Here is a 24,269-nt window from a genome sequence, read left to right on the forward strand (position 1 = left end):
TGAAGAGCACTTGCCTGGATGAAGACTGGTGTAATTTATGGGACCATATCCCACCACCATGTTGTTTCATTTAGGAGAGGAGGGGTAAAATACATACTGCATTAAAAAATACTCATCTGGTTAATGAGCGCTTTACTTTGACTTGAACCTATCAAGGGTAATTTAGTGAGGCTGGGAGTAAAGACTCGCCATATTACCCCTATAGTCTAGGCTGACACGCCAGTGTGGAACTGAGAGGAGTGCTACATTATTGGCAGCGTCATCCTCCGGATCAGATGTTGAACTGAGGTCCCCATCTGCTTGTAGGTGGATGTTAAAAGATCCCACGGCACGAGTCGGAGAAGAGCGGGGAGTTCTCCCGGTGTCGTGGCCAAACATTTCTCCCTCAGCCAGCACCACTCAAGCGGTGTTAACTTGTTATTCATCCCGTGGCTGTTTGCGGGATGTTGCTGTGCTCAAAATGGCTGCTGCGTTCATCTGCGTCACTGTATTTTAAGGTTGTTCATTGTACGTGAAGCACTGTGAGAAATATCTGAGAAACATAATGGGGACAATTTTAACCTCACCCGCTCATCGGTAAATTGACGGAGTCGGGTGTCAACGCCGATTTACGTCCCACCCCATTTTACGCTTGAATCTTGAATAGTGGGAGTGGTGCAAAAACCGGCTTTTCACCCGATCCAGTGGGTCCCCACCCAGTCAGTCAGGTTCGAATTACCCCCAAGAATTGTACTATATAAATACAAGTCTTTCTTTGGTCGGAATCACTTTGTAAATGGCAGAGTTACATAAGAAATAGGACACTTGACCCCTCGAGCCTGCTCCGCCATTCAATAAGATCATGGCTGATCTTGGCTCAAAGCCACTTTTACTGTTTTACGTAGCAGTTTTTTTACAACTGAGTGGCTTGCTTGGCCATTTCAGAGGGCAATTAAGAGTCAACCACATTGCTGTGGGTCTGGAGTCACATTTAGGCCAGACCGGGTAAGGACGGCAGATTTCCTTCCCTAAAGGACATTAGTGAACCAGATGGGTTTTTACAACAATCTGATAGTTTCATGCTTACCATTATTGATACTAGTTTTCTATTCCAGATTTATTTAATTAACTGAATTTAAATTCTCCAGCTGCCGTGGTGGGATTTGAATTCTTGTTTTGCAGATCCTTAATCCAGGCCTCTGGATTAGTAGTCCAGTAACATCACCACAACGCTATTGTTCCCGCGTTTAGCAGTTAAACCTTGTGCTTTGTATTTATCAAATCTGCAATCCTAATAACGTATATAAATTGCAATACATAGACTAGGCTTGGTGACGGAGCAGGATTTCAAAAATGGCGGTGGATGCGCACATCATTATTTTCATCATGAGTGTCTTCTTTTTCTTCTTAGGCAGTCCCTCGGAACCGAGGATGACTTGCTTCCACATTAAAAATGAGTTCTCAGGTGACTGATGAGTCCAATGCGGGGCCTACAGTCTCTGTCACAGGTGGGGCAGACGGTGGTTGAAGGGGCGGGTGGGTGGGGTGCTTGGGTTGACGTGCGCTCCTTGCGCTGCCTGCGCTTGGCTTCCGCTTGCTCCCGGCGAAGAGACTCGAGGTGTTCGGCGCCTTCCCGGATGCTTCTCCTCCATTTTGTGCGGTCTTGGGCCAGGGATTCCCAGGTGTCAATGGGCATGTTACACTTTTTCCAAGGAGGCTTTGAGGGTGTCCTTGAAGCATTTCCTCTGCGCACCTGGGGCTCTCTTCCCGGGAGCTCCGAGTAGAGCGTTTGTTTTGGGAGTCTCGTATCGAGCATGCGGACAATGTGACCCCTCCATCGGAGCTGATTGAACGTGGTCAAAGCTTCGATGCTGGGGATGTTGGCCTGAGCAAGAACACTGACGTTGAGTGTACTACATGAGTGTAGTAGTCAAGAGAACCTCTTTACAGACGGCGTAGAGTGATGAATGCAACACCGAAATGCTGCATAAATTCGGAACCACAATGAGCAGAGCCACATCATGTGAGAAAGCAGACACGCTCCCCGCAACACCTCAGTCGGGATATTGGGGAGGAAGGCAGGCAGGAGAAGTCGGAAGAGGGGGATAAAATAAAGTCTGGTGTATTTCCTCATGGCCATTTGGAGAGTGGGAATGATGGAGGGGCATCCGCAGCTGGCCTTACTTCACTCCTCGAGCCTCTCCATTCTGTCGCTGCCGGCATCGCGCCCGGTTTGGGGCGCTAATTAATTGAGGGCCCAGTCTAGTTATAAGTAGGCCCGTTCTTAGCTTGATGACACAGCGCTTGCGGTTGAGGGATTTTGGGAGATTAGCTGGGACTTTGAAGATGGGAAGAGTGTTGGAATGAAATGACGGCAGATCTCTTTCCGACACTGAGGGGTGAGGGATAACCTTCAAGTTCGCATCCCGGGCGGTAACCTGGCAGAGCAGATCACCCCGTCCTTTATAAAACCCGCCCGCTTTTCATTCCAATGATTTGGCTGTGAGGCCGGGCAGCGACGGTGAAAATCACCTCCGTGGTGGCTGAAGCGTGATGGGTGTGAGGAGGGGGTTGCCAACCCTCCAGGGTTGCCCTGGAGTCTCCAGGAATTGAAGGTCAATCTCCCGGACACCGCGGCCAGCAAAGACTCGGGGAGAAAAATCATAGGGGGGTGGGGCATTAAAAAAAAAATTGTGTTTTTTTTTTCATTTTCTATCAACACATTAGTTTATTAGTGAGAAAAATATTGGAGTTGAGACAAAAATGCGGTTTGATTGGGCGGGGCGGTTGGAGGCAGGAGATCACGTGATGAAAACTCCAGGAAGACGGCCAACCAGAGTTGGCAACCCTAGTGTGTGCTAGATGCAAGACTTGTATAGATATATATATATTGATATTGTGAAATTTGTGGATGGTTTTATTCAGTTTTGGATCTGCTTGTGTGTAGAGACAGCAGTTCTGACAAAAGGTCTTCGACCTGAAACGTTAACTCTGATTCTCGCTCCACGGATGCTGCCTGGCCTGCTGAGTTTTTCCAGCGTTTTCTGTTGTTATTTCAAACGCCCAGCACTTGTCAGCTTGGCTCCGTTGCTGCCAGTCTCGTCTCTGAGGGAGAAGATGGGGTGTGAGTTTCTAATCTAGGCTGACAACTCAGGTACAAGAACGAGGGAGAGCCTGCATTGTTGGAGTTGTTTTCGTTTGGCTGGATGGTTTAGCAGAAATCCATGGCACTACGCCAAAAGAGTAGAGAGTCCAAGCCGACATTCCTCCCTCAACTTGACACCATCAGGATAGCAAACGAACTGGTCCTTCATCTCATTGCTGGCCGCAAGTTGTATCATGGCTGGTTCACGTTACTGCACTCAAAAAAAAAGTAACCCTTTGTGGGCCGGCCTTTGACAACATGGTAAGATGCAACCTAAATGCATTCTTTTTTAAACGTACTATGCATGTCCTTGATTCACAGTGATCTTCACACTGACAGGTTGCAGTGTCATTGCTGCAGGTTTCCTGGCAATTGACTATTGGGGAATGCACTAAACCGGGCTCTTTTTTAACGTAACTCTAAATAACAAAATCTTGTTCTGTCGGACATTACAAGTTTGTCTGTTGCTGGAATAAAGGTGCGAAGAGCCACCTCACACCAAGGGCTTCCTGCTGTAGGAACGGCTAATAAAGGGCAAAGCTTTATTTATACCTCCCTACTTTGCAGCTTTTGCGCAGTTGCACACATCATTCGCCAAGCTGGAGGTTCACGGTGCAGAGCTGAACAAAGGAAATAAGCTATGTTCCTTTGCAAGGCCTTTAGATATTAGCAGACCACATTTGCCACAACAGTATTAGCGCAGACTGTCAGAGCCATCAGCCACTCGGCAGAGACCTGGGCTTTTTTTTTTCCTGTCTCGAAAAGTGTAAAACTAGAAATAATTTGGGCCCTCCTGATGGCTTATGGAGCAAACGCAGCGCCTGTGACAGCGCACGGCGAGGTACCAGAGCGAGGTCCTTGTTGAATAAGCTGATCTTGGGCCTGGTCCCAGTCGGTAAGTGGGCTATAATTGGCCACTGAGCCTTAAGCCTTGGACTATGCAGTGGGGAGGACGGGGGAGGGGACAAAATCAATCAGAGGGCGGAGCACAAATTCGCTAGAATGATAACGGGGCTAAAAGGGTTAAATTATGAAGACAGGTTACATAAACCAGGCTTGTCTTCCCTCGGATGCAAAAGATTTAAAGGGGTGATCTGATTGAGGCGTTTAAGACGATTAAAGGAGTCGATAGAGCAGAAACTATTTCCTCTGGTGGGGGTGAGAGCTCGACCATTCAAGAGAGACGTCAGAAAGCACTTCTTCACTCAAAGGGTAATGGAAATCTGGAATCTCTGCCCCAAAAAGGCTGTTGAGGCTGGGGTTCAACTGAAAATGTCAAAACTGAGATCGATAGATTTTTTTTTGTTAGGTATCAAAGGATATGGAGCAAAGGCGGGTAAATGGAGTTAAGATACAGATCGGCTGCGGTCTAATTGAATGGCGGAGTGGGCTCGAGGGGCTGAATGGCTTCCTGTGTTCCTTCCTTCCGACCAGTTCCTGCTCCTGATTGCTGTCCAGTGAGTGGCTACAAAATGCATGCGTTTGAGCATCAGTTACGAAGAAGATTGGGCTTGACTCTGATGCCCCCAAAGGAGACACTTAGGGCTCGAATTTATCAATGGGGATGTGATGGAGGCGGGACTCCCACTTTTTGGGTTGTAGTCCCGCCTCCATCGACTTGTGGCCAACCCACGCTATTTTCCCTTGATTGACCTTGTTAAGCCCGCCCAGCGGGCTCAGCAGGCCAATTAAGGGACACCTGGTTACTGGTGATGTCAGCGATTGACATTTCATCTGTCAAGAGCTTTTGACAGATGAAAAATCAGCGTTTGACAGCTCTGTGAAGCTGTCAAACACTGACAATCTGTCTTCTAACTTGAATCCTTCTACTCAGACTCAGTTGGAGATCTTTCCAGACCAGAAAGCAGAGGCTGCAGCTTTTGACAGTTCAGCGGCCATTCTGCTTTCTGTGCCGGTGAACTGAGGGACTCCCGAGAACTGAAGGAAGGAAGCCTGCAGGAGAAAGTAAAGGTAAGTAAAACTTATTAAAACACTTTACACTTACCTCACATACTTACCTCTGCACACATGCACCCATCACTCACCTGCACAACGGACATCTCAACTCCTCCAACCCTTTCAGACCGACGGTCCACCTCGCTAACTTGGCGTGGTTCGGAGCCGTCAGACAGCCCACACTTCAGGGCTAAAAATAGGGATTAGGCCAAAAACTGCCTGTTAACAGGCAGTTAATTGGCACTAATCCCCTTCCCGCCTCGGGGAGGCGGCTCCCAGCACAGGTCGGATACCCGCCTCCTGGGACATTGGCACGGGTTGGGGGCGGGATGGGTTCCTGCCCCCTGATTCTGCAATTTTCTCGCCTCCAAACCCGCCTCCACGGGGCTTGGAAATTCGAGCCCTTGCTGTCTAGGTTAAACATACGAAGAATGACCAACTAGACCCCAGCAAGAGTCAGTGCATTCATAAGAAGAGATGAGAGAAGAAGATTTGGCGGGGGGTGTGGTGGGGGGGAACCAAATAGTGATTAGGGATACTAATCTGAGTTTCAGTAACTTCCTTCTACATTGCTTGAATGCAATGACTAACAGAGAAAGCAGGGATCCCTTCACTATCAACAATGCATAAAAGCAAGTTTTCAGATTCATGGCCATAGTCCATTTGGCTACAAGGAGACGGACTTCTTGTTGGGCGAGAGAACTGCTGGGTCTTCCAGCCAGAGGACAATTATTGGGGGAATTTCAACTCTCGGCAGGAAGCGAGTGGGACAGCAGCCCGGGAGCTGCAGTGGGAAGCCGCCTGGCCTCAGTAACATTCTTCCGGCTAGCTGCTCTTCCTGAAACGGCAATCCAGAGGCCTTGGGCCTGTGAAGATAGGGCGGGCCGGGAAGTGAGCAGTCGGGGTACGTCACGGCTGGGGAATTTGGGCGGGTTTGGTAGGTTTCAAGAGGTAGGCCGGGGCGTCAGCAGCTCAGACTTTCATTGTGGGTTCTGGAGGGCTACATCTTCTCCTCCTGACCCCACAATAGATAAAGGCCTCCGCTGGCTTTACTTAGCAAGCGTATGCTCCGTTAAAATTGCATTGGCTTAACGTCTCATCTGAAAGGCGGCACCTCCGACAGTGCAGCAACTCCCTCAGCACCGCACTGGAGTGTCAGCCTAGATTTTGTGCTCAAGTCTCTGGAGTGGGACCATGAACCCACAACCCTTTCTGACTCAGAGAGGTGAGGGTGCTGCCCACTGAGCCATGGCTGACACCTGATGCAAGTACACTTTGTAGCATGTATACTTGGGGCCACCACTTAGCATAACAATCTTCTCCATATCGTTACCATGACAGCTTTCTTGCTGACCTACATCCTGATCCTCGGGGTCTTGCAAACACCATTGTTCCTGTCTGCAAACGGCTGGCAGGCTTCCTGAACCAGGTGCTTTCAAGGAGGGTACTAGTCTGTGCTCTACAGTGTCAACCGTGGCTCAGTGGGTAGCACCCTCGCCTCTGAGTCAGAGGACTGTGGGTTCAAGTCCCACTCCAGGGACTTGAGCACAAAAATCTGCGCTGACACTCCAGTGCAGTGCTGAGGGAGTGCTGCACTGTCAGAGGTGCTGTTAAACCGAGGCCCTGTCTGCTCTCTCAGGTGGATGTAAAAGATCCCATGGCACTATTTTGAAGAAGAGTAGGGAGGGGAGTTATTCCCAGCGTCCTGGGCCAATATTTATCCCTCAGTCAACATCACTAAACAGATTATCTGGTACTTTTCACATGGCTGTTTGTGGGAGCTTGCTGTGCGCAAATTGGCTGCCGCGTTTCCCACATTACAACAGTGACTACACTTCAAAAAGTACTTCGTTGGCTATAAAGCACTTTGGGATGTCCTGAGGTTGTGAAAGGTGTTATAGAAATGTAAGTCTTTCTTTTTACAGGAAACTCTCTTTTTACTGGCACCTAAATAACCGGAAATCTCTCTTAACCGGCAAAATTCAGGAGTGGGTTCAGCTAAGTTTTACTTCCTATTAGTGGCCATGTAACAGGGACGCCTGGATCTGTGGCCGTGTAACCGGGGTTCCTGCACCTGTTGCCATGCAACAGGGACGCCTGGATCTGTGGCCGTGTACGGAGCTCTTGTACCTTTTACTATACCTCTCTGTAATCCGGACTTTTTGATCAACCGGCACCACGCCGGTCCCGTTGGTGCCGGATAAAAAAGAGTTTCCTGTACAAGGTAGCTCTCCTTTCCAAGGCTTGATTCTCAAATCAAATGACTTTTTGCTCAAGTAGCTTCCATTTCGCAGCGATAGCGTAGCGCTAACCCCTGACCAACCTTGGCCCGCAAGTGTTCAAGTGGCAGCTTATGCCGTTTAACTTCTGGTCGGGGTGGCTAAGGAGTCTTCGCCCTCCAATGACCAGCCCGCTGTTTGGTGAAGAGATCGCACACAGGAATATCAGGGTTAACAGGCAGGAAAGATTTCGCCCGAAAATCTAACCTTCGAATAACTCACCAACAGCAATTTCTGGGCTTAGCTAACAAACCTGGTCAAAATAGTAAAAAGAAAAATAGTGACTTTCAAAAGGGAATTAGGTAAATACTTGAAGGGGAAAATTTTGCATGACCATGGGGAGAGAGCGGGGGAGTGGGACTAATTGGAGAGCTCTTTCACAATGGGCCGAATGGCCTCCTTTTGTGTGTGCTGTATGATTCTGCAGGAAACTTTTTTTTATCCGGCACGGACGGGACCGACGTGGTGCCGGTTCATCAAAAATTCCGGATAACCGAACGCTATAGTAAAAGATACGGAGAGCCGAGAGCTCCGTATAAAGCAACAAACCCTGTTGCTTAACAATGGCCACAAGTTGCAAGCGTCTCTGTAGCTTAGCAACAGCTGCAGCCACACCCTTGCACAGCAACACATGGAGGAAGGCAAGTAATAAAAGTTACCTGAACCTACTCCTGAATTTTGCCGGTTAACCGAGATTTCCGGTTATTTAGGTGCTGGTAAATTGAAAGTTTCCTGTAATTTCAAAGGCGTGGACAATAATTATAATCCGTGCAGTGCCGTCTGAACCCCTTGATTGGATTACCGGCTTATGATCATTCCAGATATCACCGTTCCCTATACAAACAATTTGATTCGGATTATTAGATCTGAACTATAATTTGCCCAGCGTGTGGTACCACCGTGCTCTGATTACATAGGATATACGGCACAGAAACAGGCCATTCAGCCCAACCAGTCCATGCCGGCGTTTATGCTCCACGCGAGCCTCCTCCCGTCTTTCCTCATCTAAATCCATCAGCATAACCCTCTATTCCCTTCTCCCTCATAAGCTTGTCCAGCCTCCCCTTAAATGCATCCATACTATTCGCTTCAACCACTCCCTGTGGTAGCGAGTTCCACATTCTCAGCACTCTCTGGGTAAAGAAGTTTCTTCTGAATTCCCTATTGGATTTCTTGGTGACTATCTTATATTGATGGCCTCTAGTTATGCTCTTCCCCACAAGTGGAAACATTCTCTCTGTGTCTAATCTATGAAAATTTTTCATAATTTTAAAGACCTCTATTAGGTCACCCCTCAGCCACCTTCTTTCAAGAGAAAAGAGACCCAGCCTGTTCATCCTTTCCTGATGCTTCAGGACACTGCACGGCCATTAATTTCTCTGACGTGTATTTTATTTTATTATATCTCCTCCTGCGTGCTCCCCAAGGCTGCACCGTGCAGCTTCCCCCAGCTTGAGAGGCTGCTGCCCGGAGAGCCAGCTGATGCCCCAGTTCAGCCCTCTGCTTCAGCGCCTTCCTAGGGCAGCACGGAGGAGTTGAAGTTTTTTTGACTCGCCGTCAAGTAAGGACTCACGGGCCGTGACCCGCGATCTACCACTCGTGCTGCAGTGGGACGCACCAACCCCATTACACAATTTGAAACTAATGTTAAAAGCGAAACCCAACTCCCGCAGCAACACACACACACGTCATACCACAAAAGGTTTGCAGTAGATACAGCAAGGAGTGCAGCATAAACCCTACCCCATCATTGCAGGCAGCATTGGGGGGAATGCGTACGGAGGTTTCAGAGTGCAGGCTGTTCCTCACGGCACCAGCGTCACTTCCTGGGCGGAGAAAAAAACACCAACTCAACTATTGCAATTTAATTGACAGCTGCTCTCCGATGATTAACCTTGCTGTTTGTTTTGCAAGCTTTAAAAGGCACTGCCCAAGACTGAGTATAAGGGCGTGGGTACGATTTCCAGATCTGGTTGTCAGTCACTGATAGAACTTTGTGTGCTTTGGGGCTGTCCCATTGGAAACTTTCTTAGGCTTGTGTTTTCCACCCCCACCACTCTGCCTCGTGTTTACAGTAACACTGTGACACCAACCTGCCCCCGCCACACAGTACTGCTCCCTGATTATCAAAATCCACGACAAGGCCTTGGACAACGTGGACCACTTTCCATACCTCGGGAGCCTACTGTCAACAAGGGCAGACGTCGACGACGAAGTCCAACACCGCCTTCAGTGTGCCAGTGCAGCCTTCGGTCGCCTGAGGAAGAGAGTGTTTGAAGACCAGGACCTCAAACCTGGCACTAAGCTCATGGTCTACAGGGCAGCAGTGATACCTGCCCTGCTGTATGCCTCAGAGACATGGACCATGTACAGCAGGCACCTCAAAGCACTGGAGAGGTACCACCAACGCTGCCTCCGCAAGATCCTGCAAATCCATTGGCAGGATAGGCGCACCAACCTCAGTGTTCTCGCTCAGGCCAACATCCCCAACATCGAAGCTTTGACCACGCTCGATCAGCTCTGATGGACGGGTCACATTGTCCGCGTGCCCGATACGAGACTCCCAAAACAAGCGCTCTACTCGGAGCTCCGGCACGGCAAGAGAGCCCCAGGTGGGCAGAGGAAACGCTTCAAGGACACCCTCAAAGCCTCCTTGAAAAAGTGTAACATCCCCACCGACACCTGGGAATCCCTGGCCCAAGACCGCAGAAAGTGGAGGAGAAGCATCCGGGAAGGCGCCAAACACCTCGAGTCTCTTCGCCGGGAGCAAGCGGAAGCCAAGCGCAGGCAGCGCAAGGAGCACACGTCAACCCAAGCACCCCACCCACCCGCCCCTTCAACCACCGTCTGCCCCACCTGTGACAGAGACTGTAGGTCCCGCATTGGACTCATCAGTCACCTGAGAACTCATTTTTAATGTGGAAGCAAGTCATCCTCGGTTCCGAGGGACTGCCTAAGAAGAAGAAGAACACTGTGAGTCGCCTACTTGCCCTGCAGCACAGCTGTTCAGCCTATGTTAAGACCTAGTAATTGGCTTTTACCCCCCCCCTCCCCCAACACATGATCAGCAGTCATGCCATCATGAAGATGACTGGTCCAAAGCTGTTTGTTTTCTGTGGACCCCCTGTGGAGTACAGTCAGGAGGCACAGGGCTTCCTGCAGTGCGTGGATGCAGACGCCCTGTGTCGGTTGCTTGGTTCCTAGTGGCACTACTGCTGATGTTGTTTCAGCACCAATGCAGTTGACATCCCTGCACTTCACTGTTGTCCACCCTGTGTCAGCGTATTGAAAGCCACCTTAGTGGGACTGCTGCAGGGATCTCCCGGTTGTTTGTGTGAATGTCACGGGAGTTCAGGGCTGTGCTTCACTGCATCCTTAAAGAGCTTGCTCTCCCCCCATCCCTGATAAAAATGCTCCAGCTCGCTCTGCGCAGCATGCTTGAGCAGCTCTGTTGTCATTCACCCAACAGAACTGAAATACCAACAGAAAATGCTGGAAAAACTCAGCAGGCCAGGCAACATCCGTGGAGAGAGAAATAGAGTCAACGTTTCGAGTCAAACCCTTTTTCCAGCATTTTCTGTTGTTATTTCAGATTTCCAGCATCCGCAGTATTTTGCTATCCACCCAACAGAACTGCATCGCCTCGACCCTGTTTGGTTTTCCGCGCTGCATGGCCTCGCAGTTGGCGATGTGACCCTGCCGTTTGGTGGATCTGAGGTGGCACAGGTGAAACGTGTCGGAACGTGAGATGGCAGCATGCTGCAGTTTCACAACGAGAGAGGAGAGTTCATAGGTACAGTCAATATTGTCTCAATTTGCCATCACTCTATATAGGGGAGGTGCATAGTGTAGGGAGAAGGGGGTTAACTGCCAAAAATAATTGCCCCTTCATTACTGATGGAAATAGTGGTGAATGTATCTTTAGAGAGGCAGTGTTGCTTTGGTAAAATCTTCTGCAATTCAATGTATCCAGTTTATACACAGAGCAGGGTATATCATGATCAGAGATGGATCTAATGATAGAAAAAGATGGAAAAAACAGGAACTAAGTGTTACAAAACATATTTGAGAGTTCTTTATCTGAATGCACGTAGCATTCGTAACAAAATGAATGAGTTAACGGCACAAATAATGACATATGGGTATGATCTTGTGGCCATTACAGAAACATGGCTGCAGGGTGACCATGACTGGGAATTAAACATACCAGGTTATTTGGCGGTCAGGAAGGACAGGCGGGAAGGGAGAGGAGGTGGGGTGGCTATGTTAATAAAGGAAGGAATCACTATAATACAGAGAAATGATATTGGGTCAAAGGAGCAGGATAGTGAAACAGTTTGGGTGGAGGTAAGGAATAATAAGGGGAAAAAAACACTAGTGGGTGTAGTCTATAGGCCTCCGAACAGTTGCAACTCTGTTGGACGGAGTATTAATCAGGAAATAGTTGAGGCTTGTAATAAGGGAACAGCTATAATTATGGGGGATTTTAATTATCATATTAACTGGACAAATCAAATTGGGCAGAGCAGCCTTGAGGAAGAGTTCATTGAGTGTATTAAGGATGGGTTTCTTGAGCAGTATGTAACTGAACCGACCAGGGGGCAAGCAACCTTAGATTTGGTCCTGTGTAATGAGACAGGATTAATTAAAAATGTCCTAGTAAAGGATCCCCTTGGAATGAGTGACCATAACATGGTTGAGTTCCATATTCAATTAGAGGGTGAGAAGGTTGGATCTCAAACAAGCGTGCTGAGCTTGAATAAAGGAGACTATGAAGGTATGAGAGCGGAATTAATTAGAGTGGACTGGGAAAATAGATTAAAGGGTAAGACGGTACATGACCAGTGATGTACATTTAAGGAGTTATTTTACAACTTCCAAAAAAAATATATTCCACTGAGGAAAAAAGGGTGTAAAAGAAAAGTTAGCCATCCGTGGCTAAGTAAAGTAATTAAGGATAGTATCCGACTAAAAACAAGGGCATATAAGGTAGCCAAATCTAGTGGGAGGATGGAAGATTGGGAAGTCTTTAAAAGACAGCAAAAAATAACAAAAAGATTGATTAAGAAAGGGAAGATAGATTATGAAAGTAAATTAGCAAAAAATATAAAAACAGACAGTAAAAGTTTCTATAGTTATATAAAAAGAAAAAGGGTGGCTAAAGTAAATGTTGGTCCCTTAGAGGATGAGACCGGGAAATTAATGGTGGGAAACATGGAGATGGCAAAAACACTGAACAATTATTTTGTATCAGTCTTTACAGTAGAGGACACTAAGAATATCCCAACACTGGACAAACAGGGGGCTCTAGGGGGGGAGGAACTAAATACAATTTAAATCACTAAGGAAGTGGTACTTGGTAAAATAATGGGACTCAAGGCGGATAAATCCCCTGGACCTGATGGCTTGCATCCCAGGGTCTTGAGGGAAGTGGCGGTGGGGATTGTGGATGCATTGGTAATAATTTTCCAAAACTCACTGGACTCAGCAAAGGGCCCGGCAGATTGGAAAACTGCTAATGTAACACCCTTATTTAAAAAGGGTAGTAGGCAGAAGACTGGAAACTATAGACCTGTTAGCCTAACATCTGTGGTTGGTAAAATGTTAGAGTCCATTATTAAGGAGACAGTAACGGGACATTTGGATAAACATAATTTAATAGGGCAAACTCAGCATGGTTTCATGAAGGGGAAGTCATGTTTAACAAATTTGCTTCAGTTTTTTGAGGAAGTAACATACAGGGTGGATAAAGGGGAACCAGTGGACGTAGTGTATTTAGACTTCCAAAAGGCATTTGACAAGGTGCCACACAAAAGATTATTGCTCAAGATAAAAAATCACGGGATTGGGGGTAATATTCTGGCGTGGGTGGAGGATTGGCTCTCTAACAGAAAGCAGAGAGTTGGGATAAATGGTTCGTTCTCAGATTGGCAACCAGTAACTAGTGGTGTTCCGCAGGGGTCAGTGCTGGGTCCCCAACTCTTTACAATCTATATTAACGATTTGGAGGAGGGGACCGAGTGTAACATATCAAAGTTTGCAGATGATACAAAGATGGGACGGAAAGTAGTGAGTGAGGAGGACATAAAAAACCTGCAAAGGGACATAGACAGGCTAAGTAAGTGGGCAGAGATTTGGCAGATGGAATACAATACTGGAAAGTGTGAGGTTATGCACTTTGGCAGGAAAAATCATAGAGCAAGTTATTATCTTAATGGCAAGAAACTGGAAAGTACTGTAGTACAAAGGGATCTGGGGGTCTTGGTGCACGAAACTCAAAAAGTTAGTATGCAGGTGCAGCAAGTGATTAAGAAGGCCAATGGAATGTTGGCTTTTATTGCTAGGGGGTTGGAATATAAAAACAGGGAGGTATTGCTGCAGTTGTACAAGGTATTGGTGAGGCCGCACCTGGAATACTGCATACAGTTTTGGTGTCCATACTTAAGAAAAGACATACTTGCTCTCGAGTCAGTACAAAGAAGGTTCACTCGGTTAATCCCGGGGATGAGGGGGTGGTCATATGAGGAGAGGTTGAGTAGATTGGGACTCTACTCATTGGAGTTCAGAAGAATGAGAGGCGATCTTATTGAAACATATAAGATTGTGAAGGGGCTTGATCGGGTGGATGCGGTGAGGATGTTCCCAATGATGGGTGAAACTAGAACTAGGGGGCATAATCTTAGAATAAGGGGCTGCTCTTTCAAAACTGAGATGAGGAGAAACTCCCTCCCTAACAGCACTGTGGGAGTACCTTCACCATATGGACTGCAGCGATTGAAGAAGGTGGCTCACCACCACCTTCTCAAGGGCAATTAGGTGTGGGCAATAAATGCCGGCCTTGCCAGCGATGCCCACATCCTGCGAATGAATGAATAATAATAAAAACTGCCCCTGCTGGCTATGCTTCTCTACAGTGGGGGCAGTGGGGTGGGGGGGCGAGGGGCGAGGGGTGGGGGGAAGAGAGAGTATGAGGAAATGGATGCTGGGAAGTCTCCGATAGGTAGAAAACAGGCTAGTGCAATGCTCATTTCCAAAGGCACTGACAAAACAGGCTCAGGCACCGAGAACCATCAATACCAAGTTAAATAATGTAATGGATTATCACGGGTAACCTTGAGGATTACCTGTCTGATGATAACCTGGTAAATAACATGGATTCAGACAAGGGAGACCTGTCCAACCTCCCTGATCTTTTTGGGGAAGCGACATTTTAGTGGAACGCCCAATGGCATGGCCTACCTTGACTTCGAAAAACAAAGTGCTGCACAAAAGACCACTTTTTTAAGCTTACAGTTGTGGGGATTGAAGGGGTGAAAACTGGGACTGGGTAAGAAATTGGTCGACGCATAGGAATCAGTTTATTAAAAGAACTAAGTTGGGGCAAATACTGATCGTGGGGTGCTGCAGGGATTAGAGTTGGGATCCCTCCTGTTTCTAATTTACATGAATGGATTAGATTCAGAATATCAATGCAAATCGGTCAAATTCGCGGGTGATACCAAACTAGGAAAAAGAAAGAAAAGAAAGACTTGCATTTATATAGCGCCTTTCACGACCACCGGATGTCCCAAAGCACTTTACAGCCAATGAAGTACTTTTTGAAGTGCGGTCACTGTTGTAATGTGGGAAACGCAGCAGTCAATCTGCGCACAGCAAGCTCCCACAAACAGCATTGTAATAATGACCAGATAATCTCTTTTAGTGATGTTGGTTGAGGGATAAATAGGGATAAAAGGGCCAGGACTCCAGGGATAACTCCCCTGCTTTTCTTCAAAATAGCGCCTGGGGATCTTTTGCGTCCACCTGAGAGCTCAGTTTAATGTCTCATCCGAAAGACGGCAACTCTGACAGTGCAGCACTCCCTCAGCACTGCACTGGAGTGTCAGCCTGGATTTTGTGCTCAAGTCTCTGGAGTGGGACTTGAACCCGCAACCTTCTGACTCAGAGGCGAGAGTGCTACCCACTGAGCCACGGCTGACACAAGAAGGGCAAAATTGAACCACCATTTTGTTTTTTTTGAGTCAACTGGCAGGAGCGTGACATGTTTACATAGGCAATTTCCATTCTAATTGTTGACATAGGAGTTTATAATGAGAAAATGCTGACACAAAAAGGGTAACAACAGGAAGCAAGGTTTTGTAGACGCAGATGCAATTTTTGTTTTTACTTATATTATAGCTCATATGGAATCTCTGGTTTCACCGACTGGTTCTCTCCTGCAGCTCAGCGATGGACAACTCGATAACTTTGTGGCAATTTCTGCGGCAGCTCTTGGACGAGAACAAGAACGACCTCATCTGCTGGACGTCCAAGGACGGGGAGTTCAAGCTACGTAACGCAGAGGAGGTGGCGCGGCTGTGGGGCATGCGCAAGAATAAAACCAACATGAACTACGACAAGCTGAGCCGGGCGCTTAGGTATTACTACGACAAGGTGAGCGCAATCAACATTTGGAGCTGGCTTCACTTAAACCAGACACGGACCATAGCAGACAATCATAGAATCACCGAACGTTACAGCACAGAGACAGGGCATTCAGTGCATTCGTTTTGCATTTGTTTTTCTCCACATTCTTTTTTAAATTCATTCATGGGATGTGGGCGTTACTGGCAAGGCCAGCATTTATTGCCCATCCCTAGCTTCCCTTGAGAAGGTGGTGGTGAGCCGCCTTCTTGAACCGCTGCACTCCGTGTGGTGAAGGTACTCCCACAGTGTTGTTAGGTAGGGAGTTCCAGGATTTTGACCTAGCGATGGTGAAGGAACGACGATATATTTCCAAGTCAGGATGGTGTGTGACTTGGAGGGGAACTTGCAGGTGATGGTGTTCCCCATGTGCCTGCTGCCCTTGCCCTTCTAGGTGGAAGAGGTTGCGGGTTTGGGAGGTGCTGCCGAAGAAGCTTTGGAGAGTTGCTGCAGTGAATCTTGTAGATGGTACACACTGCAGCCACGGTGCGCTGGTGGTGGAGGGAGTGAATGTTTAAGGTGGTGGAAGGGGTCCCGATCAAGCGGGCTGCTTTGTCCTGGATGGTGTCGAGCTTCTTGAGTGTTGTTGGAGCTGCACTCATCCAGGCAAGTGGAGAGTATTCCATCACACTCCTGACTTGATCCCATGAGCTACCTAGTTTAATCTCACTCTCCTGCTAGCTCCCCATACTCTTTAATGCTCCTCTTTTGCAAGCAATGATCTAATCCCTTTTTAAAAGAAATTAAGGACTCTGCTTCAATAATAATCTGTTCCAGAGAATTCCACATTCTCACCACCCACTGCGAAAATAATTATTTTCTACCCCTTTAATTATTTTAGTTATTATCTTAAATCAGTGGTCCCCGTTAACATCTCACCAACCAAAGGAGACACTCTGTTGTTGCTGCAGCCGTGGATCAGTGGGTAGCACTCTTGCCTCAGAGGCAGAAGGTTGTGGGTTCAAGTCCCACTCCAGAGACTTGAGCACAAAATCCAGGCCGACACTCCAGTCCAGTGCAGTGCTGAGGGAGGTGCTGCTCTGTCAGAGGTGTTGTCTTTCAGATGAGAGGTTAAACTGTCTGCTCTCTCAGGTGGATGTAAATGATCCCATGGCACTATTTCGAAGAAAAGTAGGGGAGTTCTCCCCGGTGTCCTGGGGCCAATATTTATCCCTCAATCAACATAAGTAAAACGGATTACCTGGTCATTATCACATTGCTGTTTGTGGGAGCTTGCTGTGCACAAATTGGCTGCCGCGTTTCCTACATCACAACAGTGACTACACTTCAAAAGTACTTCATTGGCTGTAAAGCGCTTTGGGATGTCCTGAGGTCGTGAAAGGAGCTAAATAAATGCAAATCTGTCTATTTTTCTTTTCTCATGTAACCCATCATAATCTTGAAAATCGCTCTCAGGTCACTGCTTAACCTTCTCATTGCTCGTTACTGCGGATAATGTAACTCAAAGCCAAAAACAGAAATTTGGCTCCTTTGTGCCTGCCGCTAGCGTTTGGGGTGCAAAGGGGCTTATCGCCCGGGCGGGAGCGGCGCGATGACATCATAGCCATGTGCCCCTTAGCGCCCCGCCACAACCCCTTACCATCCCGCGGCAGAAATTCGGCTGTGTTAATTAAAAGGGAGGTGCGACCCCTACACGCGCCACCATTTTTTTTTTTTTTTTGAGGTCCTGTAATTTTATTCCATGACAAAATCTTTTGTTTTCCAGAACATCATCAAGAAGGTGAATGGGCAGAAGTTTGTTTATAAGTTTGTGTCCTTGCCCGACAGTCTCGCCATGGAGTCGGACAAATACGATGCTGTCGAGAGCGAGTGGGCGATCAGCAGGCCAAAGGACGAAGGCCTTTCTTTGCAAAGACAGCTGAAGCCCACCACCAGGATCTCGTCCCGCAATGAGTATATGCGCTCCGGGCTTTACTCCACTTTTACCATCCAGTCACTGCAAAGCAGCCACCACCGGCCCAGGGAGGCCAGCGACTCTCCTCGAAGCATGGAGACCGCCGAGCTCGAGGGGAAAGTCCAGGTGTTTGAGAGGCCTCCCGAGGAGTCTGAGGTAAAAGGCCGAGACGAGGAGGAGCAGCAGCAAGTTGGTGATGACCCTCCAATGGAAACGTACGGGGAGGTTCTCCACCAGGGGGACTTCAAGGTGAAGATGGAGGCGATAGAAGAGTTGGAATGTGTCATTCTTGCCGCCAAACCTGACGATTATGGTAATTTACCTCAGGCGCCAAGTCCCAATCAGTTAGAAAATAACAGTAACCTTCAGCCACTGAAACCCAAGAAGCCAAAGGATCTGGAGCTGCCGGCCACGTTACTCATTGCCCGAAATAGTCCTCCTCCGGATAAAAGCAACCCCGGAGTTCTGAATACGGTGGTCTTTCCTACCTCCAGTGCCGTCACCCCTACACTGATTACCCAGCATGTTCAGGTATGCTGTTTGTATTACCTTTAATTTAACACCATTCAAAGATCAATACAGATTAGGGAGGTGATCCGTCCCATCTTAACTCTCCCGCCCTGCAAAGAAAAAAGTTGCCGCCCCCTTATCACACCATCTCACTGGATCCTGAGTAAATCTAAAAGGTGCTTTTTAATTGTTAAATGCTGTGGCGACAAGAGCAGGTTAGAGGCTGGGTATTCTGCGGTGAGTGTCTCACCTCCTGACTCCCTAAAGCCTTTCCACCATCTGCAAGGCACAAGTCGGGAGTGTGATGGAATACTCTCCACTTGCCTGGATGAGTGCAGCTCCAACAACACTCAAGAAGCTCGACACCATCCAGGACAAAGCAGCCCGCTTGATTGGCAGCCCATCCTCCACCTTAAACATTCACTCCCTCCACCACCGGCGCACCGTGGCTGCAGCGTGTACCATCTACAAGATGCACTGCAGCAACTCGCCAAGGCTTCTTTGGCAGCACCTCCCAAACCCGCGACCTCTACCACCTAGAAGGACAAGGGCAGCAGGCGCATGGGAACACCATCACCTCCAAGTTCCCCTCCAAGTCACACACCATCCTGACTTGGAAGTATATCGCCGATCCTTCATCGTCACTGGGTCAAAATCCTGGAACTCCCTCCCTAACAGCACTGTGGGAGTACCTTCACCACACGGACTGCAGCGGTTCAAGAAGGCGGCTCACCACCACCTTCTCAAGGGCAATTAGGGTGGACAATAAATGCCGGCCTTGCCAGCGACACCCACATCCCATAAACAAATAGAAAAAAAAAATTGTGTCAACCGTGGCTCAGTGGGCAGCACCCTCGCCTCTGAGTCAGAAGGTCGTGGGTTCAAGTCCCACTCCAGCGACTTGAGCACAAAAATCTAGGCTGACACTCCAGTGCAGTGCTGAGGGAGTGCTGCACTGTCGGAGGTGCCGTCTTTCGGATGAGACATTAAACCGAGGCTCTGCCTGCCCTCTCGGGTGGATGTAAAAGATCCCACGACACTATTCAAAGAAAGAGCAGGGGAGTTCTCCCCGGCATCCTGGTCAATATTTATCCCTCAACCAACATCACTAAAAAAAAACAGATGGACCTGGTCATTATCACATTGCTGTTTGTGGGAGCTTGCTGTGCGCAAATTGGCTGCTGTGTTTCCTACATTACAACAGTAGTTGCATTTCAAAGGTACCCCAAATTCTTTTAACCTAGTCCTTGCCCAAATTTTAGCTAAGAACTGTACCAATTTGCCATAGCGTCATATACCAGGGATACTTAATTTTTAAAGAGGTGCAGGGACAGAGAGATCTGGGGGTTCAAGTACATAAATCTTTGAAGGTGGCAGGACAAGTTGACAAAGCTGGTTAAAAAAAAGCATAGGGGATCCTTGGCTTCATAAATAGAGGCACAGGGCAGGATTTTCATTTAGGAGTCGGGTAGGGGGCGGGACTACAACTTTCGGGGTTGTAGTCCCGCCTCCATCGAGATGCGGCCAATCCACGCGATTTTAACTTGATTGACCTTGTTGAGCCCGCCCAGTGGGCTCAGCAGGCCAATTAAGGGTCACCCGGCAACAGGTGACGTCACAGACTGAAATTTCATCTGTCAAGAGGTTTTGACAGATGAAATATCAGCGTTTGACAGCTGTTTGAAGCTGTCAAACACCGACAGTCTTACTTCTAACCTGAGTCCTTCTCCACAGACTCAGTTAGAAATCTCTCCTGCACAGAAAGCTGAAGGCTGTCACTTTTGACAGTTCGCAGCCATTCTGCTTTCTGTGCCGCTGAGATGAGGGACTCCTGAGACCTAAAGGAAGGAAGGCTGAAAAGGTAAGAAAAGGTCATTTAAACTTCTTTAATCACTTTAGACACACCAAACACACTTACCTTTGCACTCATGCACCCATCACTCACCTGAACACCGACATCTCGACCCCTCCAAGTCCTTCAACCCGATGGCCCAACTCCTCTAACTTGGCGTGGTTTGGAGCCATCGGGAATCCCACACTTCAACCTTAAAAATAGGGATTAGGCTAAAAACTGCCTGTTAACTACCTGTTAACAGGCAGTTAATTGGCACTAATCCCTTCCCGCCTCGGGGAGGCGGGTCCCAGAGCGGGTACCCGCCTCCTTTGAAACTGGCATGGAGGCGGGTTTGGGTGCGGGATGGGGTCGGGTCCCCTGATTTCGGGATTTTAACCCCCCCACACGCCTCCAATCCCGCCTCCACGGCCCAATGAAAATCCTGCCCAGAGAGTCCAACAGCAAGGAAATTATGGTAAACCTCTATAAATCACTGGTTAGACCTCAACTGGAGTATTGTGTCCAATTCCGGGCACCACACTTTAGGAAGGATGTCGAGGCCTTGGAGAGGGTGCAGAATAGATTTACCAGAATGGTACCAGGGATGAGGGGCTTCAGTTATGTGGAGAGACTGGAGAGGCTGGGCTTGCTCTCCTTAGAGCAGAGAAGGTTAAGGGGCGATTTAATTGAGGTGTTCAAACTTACGAAGGGTTTTTCTCTAGTGATAGTCATTGTTTTAAGTTCCTCCCTCCCTATAGCTCCTTGATTATCAGTTATTATTGGGATGCTTTTAGTGTTTTCTACCGTGAAGACTGATACAAAATATTTGTTCAGTAAGGAGCAACTGTTTCCAGTGGCAGAAGGGTCGGTAACCAGAGGACACAGATCTAAGATAATTGCCCAATGAAGCAGGGGGGAGATGAGGAGAGTTCAAGGGTGCGCACGGTGTTGTTGTGATCGGGAATGCGCTGCCTGAAAGGGCGGTGGAAGCAGACTCAATAGTAACTTTCAAAAGGGAATTGGATAAGTACTTGAAGGGGAGAAAATTGCAGGGCTATGGGGAGTGGGACTAACTGGATAGCTCTTTCAGAGAGCCGGCACGGGCATGGTGGGCCGAACGGCCTCCCTTTGTGCTGTATCGTTCTATGAAAGTGTTACTGACTAAAATCATCGTAGGACCCTTTGAAAAATGTAATGGATGTCTGCAGTTATTATCTTCCCCACAAGGTGGCGGTAAAGCTATTTTAATGGAAATTTATACAAATACTCAAATCAGTTTGTTAGGGTGGGTGAATCAGTAAAAGCCGATTTCCTTCCAAATTTCAGAAGAAGGGAAAAAAATCAGTGAAATTTTCCTTTATTTCCTGACAAACAAAATCAGATCGGGAGACGTATGGGCACCATATCTGGGACGGGAGTGCACAATCTGCTCTCGTGGTGCTGATTTCACAGATATGGTGTGTACGCACTCTGGACCTGATTCTTGCCAGGAAATTTGTTTTTTTTTCTTCTTTCAGGAGAGCTTGATCTTCTTTAGGCATTGTCGCGAGTCTTTCGTTCCTAGTTAGGTAAAAAGAAAGAACTTGCATTTATACGGCGCCTTTCACAACCCCAGGACGTCCCAAAGCGCGCTTTACAGCCAATTAAATAGGTTGGAAGTGTAGTCACTGTTGCAATGTAGGAAACGCGGCAGCCAATTTGCGCACAGCAAGCTCCCACAAACAGCAATGGGATAAATGACCAGATCATCTGTTTTAGTGATGTTGATTGAGGGATAAATATTGGCCCCAGGACACCGGGTATAACTCCACTGCTCATTTTTAAAATTAGTTTTAATGGGATGTAGGGCACCAGCATTTATTGCCCATCCCTAATTGCCCTTGAGCGGGTCTGGGGTCACATATAGGCCAGACCGGGTAAGAGCAGCAGATTTCCTTCCCTAAAGGACATTAGTGAACCAGATGGGTTTTTATAACAATCCGGTAGTTTCATGGTCGCCATTACTGATACTAGCTTTTTATTCCAGATTTATTTAATTAACTGAATTTAAATTTCCTAGCCACCGTGGTGGGATTTGAACTCACGTCATTAGTCCACGCCTCTGGATTACTAGTCCCTATGCCCTGCTCTTCTTCGAAGTAGTGTCATGGGATCTTTTACATCCATCTGAGGGGACAGATCGGTTTAACGTCTCATCCAAAAGACGGCACCTCCCACAGTGCAGTACTGCACTGAAGTGTCAGTCTGGATTTTGCGCTCAAGTTGCTGGAGTGTGAACTAAACCCACAACCATCTGACCCAGAGGTGAGAGTGCTACCCACTGAGCCACGGCAAACAGGTATAGAGCAAGGACAGCGATGGACTGATACAGTCACCACACTGATAGCCCTCTGAAGATTGACGTCATCAAACAAACGCTAACTCAGCTAACAGCAAGACATTGTTCATTAAAAGCAAGATCACAGCTGTCCTGCAGGGCATAACTTTAAGATGATTAATGGATTTGGCAGGGTAGATGGCGAGAAAGGGGGCGAAATTCGGCTCCTTTGCACCTGCCGTTAGTGCCTCCGGGGGGCGCCAACGGGGTGCAAAGGGGTTATCGCATGGGGGGAGGGGCGGAGGGCGGAAAAAGCGCCTCCCGCGAAATTCACCGGGGCGTTGCTGAGGCGCTACCCGATAGCGCAGGAACCCTGCCGGTAGCACCCCAGGCTGCCGTGCCTCTGACGATGACGTCATCACCGTGCACCGCGACCCCTTACCGCCCCGTGGCAGAAATTCGTCCACGCCCTGCGAGGCTGTCGCGGGCAGTGTCAGCACCATCCTCGCGGGTCGCGAGCCGAGACGACCTCCGCTTGCGGGTCGGTAGTTAAAGGGGAGGTGCAGCCGCGACCCGCGCTGCCATTTTATTTTTTTTGGCCGACCTCCAGGTCAGCCCTCTGTGGTAGGCCGTGGCATGGTCCTGGCCGCCATCGCACAGCCCGGCGCTGCGTCTCGGCGCCAGGCTGTTGCCATGGCACCGCGCCGCCCTGGTGGCCTAGTTGGGGCCATCGGAGGCCCTGCAGAGTGCGCGGCGGCCCTCCCCTTTAATTGAAGGGGAGGGGGCGTTGAAACGCGGCAGCGCTCCGCGGTGCTTCCGTGGAGCGCTGCCGATCGCGTCCCGACATCGCCTCGGTTACCGCCCCAGTGGGAAGTGGTGCGCCCGACATTGCGCTCCGCTTCCTGGGCGGGGCGGTAAGGCGAATTTCGCAGCCGGGGCGGGACTTTCTCACCGGGCGCAGGATGTCCCGCCTCACCAGCGTTACCGCCCCGCAACGGAGCGCTAATTTCGCGCCCAAACTATATCCTCTGGTGGGGGACGTTCAGAACAACGGGGTAAAACTTAAAATTAGAGCTAGGCCGTTCAGCAGTGATGTCAGGAAGCAATTCTTCACACACAGGTTAGTGGAAATCTGGAACACTCTTCCCCAAAAAGCTGTTGAGGCTGGGGGTCAATTGAAAATTTCAAAACTGCGACTGATGGATTTTTGTTAGGTAAGGCTAGTAAGGGTTACGGAACCAAGGTGGGTAGATGGAGTTAAGATACACATCAGCCGTGATCTAATTGAATGGCGGAACAGATTCGAGGGGCTACATGGCCTTCTCCTGTTCCTATGTTCCAACGATTTTTATTATCCCACCATTATAGAGGCAGTTAGGTAGATGGAGCCACGGCAATAAACACAGTGGACCTGCAAGTGCGTAGGATGGCTGGTTGGTGAAAAAGGGAACTGTCACACTGATGTAGCAGAGACTTTCTTCTGAACCTGGAGTTACGGTATCTTTTTGTGGAAAAGCAGAGGTGCTTCACTCTGCATCTGACCTACCCTCCACCTGAGCTGGGGATACTTGACGCCAGCACCGGTGCCAAAACAAGACGGTTGCTTTTAATTTAACCCGGCTCTCTTTTCTCTTTTTGTTACAGACTCCAATAATACTGACACCAAATACTTTGCCATCCGCCATTCACTTCTGGAGCACTCTGAGCCCAATTGCACCAATGAGCCCCGCCAAGCTCTCATTTCAGGTAAGGTCCAACTCTAAGCTGTGTATAGGGTAGAATCGCCACAGGACTCCGGGGTAACGCCGCCGCAGGATTGGCGGAACTTCGGAGACACGGTGCCAAAAAACGGCCGTTTGCGCTGTTTCCCC

The 24,269-nt window shown here is 48.5% G+C and overlaps 1 protein-coding gene across 2 annotated transcripts in view; it reads left to right on the forward strand.

Annotated features, from left to right (window-relative positions):
* Positions 1 to 24,269, forward strand: part of LOC147111282 (ETS domain-containing protein Elk-1-like) — a 70,550-nt gene that overhangs the window by 43,606 nt on the left and 2,675 nt on the right. Inside the window, exons 3-5 of one of the 2 annotated variants that reach the window (XM_086002036.1) lie at positions 15,582 to 15,792; positions 17,549 to 18,268; positions 24,043 to 24,144. In XM_086002036.1, coding sequence (XP_085858162.1) covers positions 15,589 to 15,792; positions 17,549 to 18,268; positions 24,043 to 24,144 — 1,026 coding nt within the window. In that variant the 5' untranslated portion in view covers positions 15,582 to 15,588. Of the gene's footprint in view, positions 1 to 15,464; positions 15,793 to 17,548; positions 18,269 to 24,042; positions 24,145 to 24,269 lie in introns of those variants that run through there. The other variant, XM_086002037.1, reaches the window with a different exon arrangement.

The sequence above is a fragment of the Somniosus microcephalus genome, chromosome 11 (assembly GCF_052327205.1).
Source record: "Somniosus microcephalus isolate GS21.2 chromosome 11, FLI_Smic_1.0, whole genome shotgun sequence".
Classification (NCBI taxonomy): domain Eukaryota; kingdom Metazoa; phylum Chordata; class Chondrichthyes; order Squaliformes; family Somniosidae; genus Somniosus; species Somniosus microcephalus.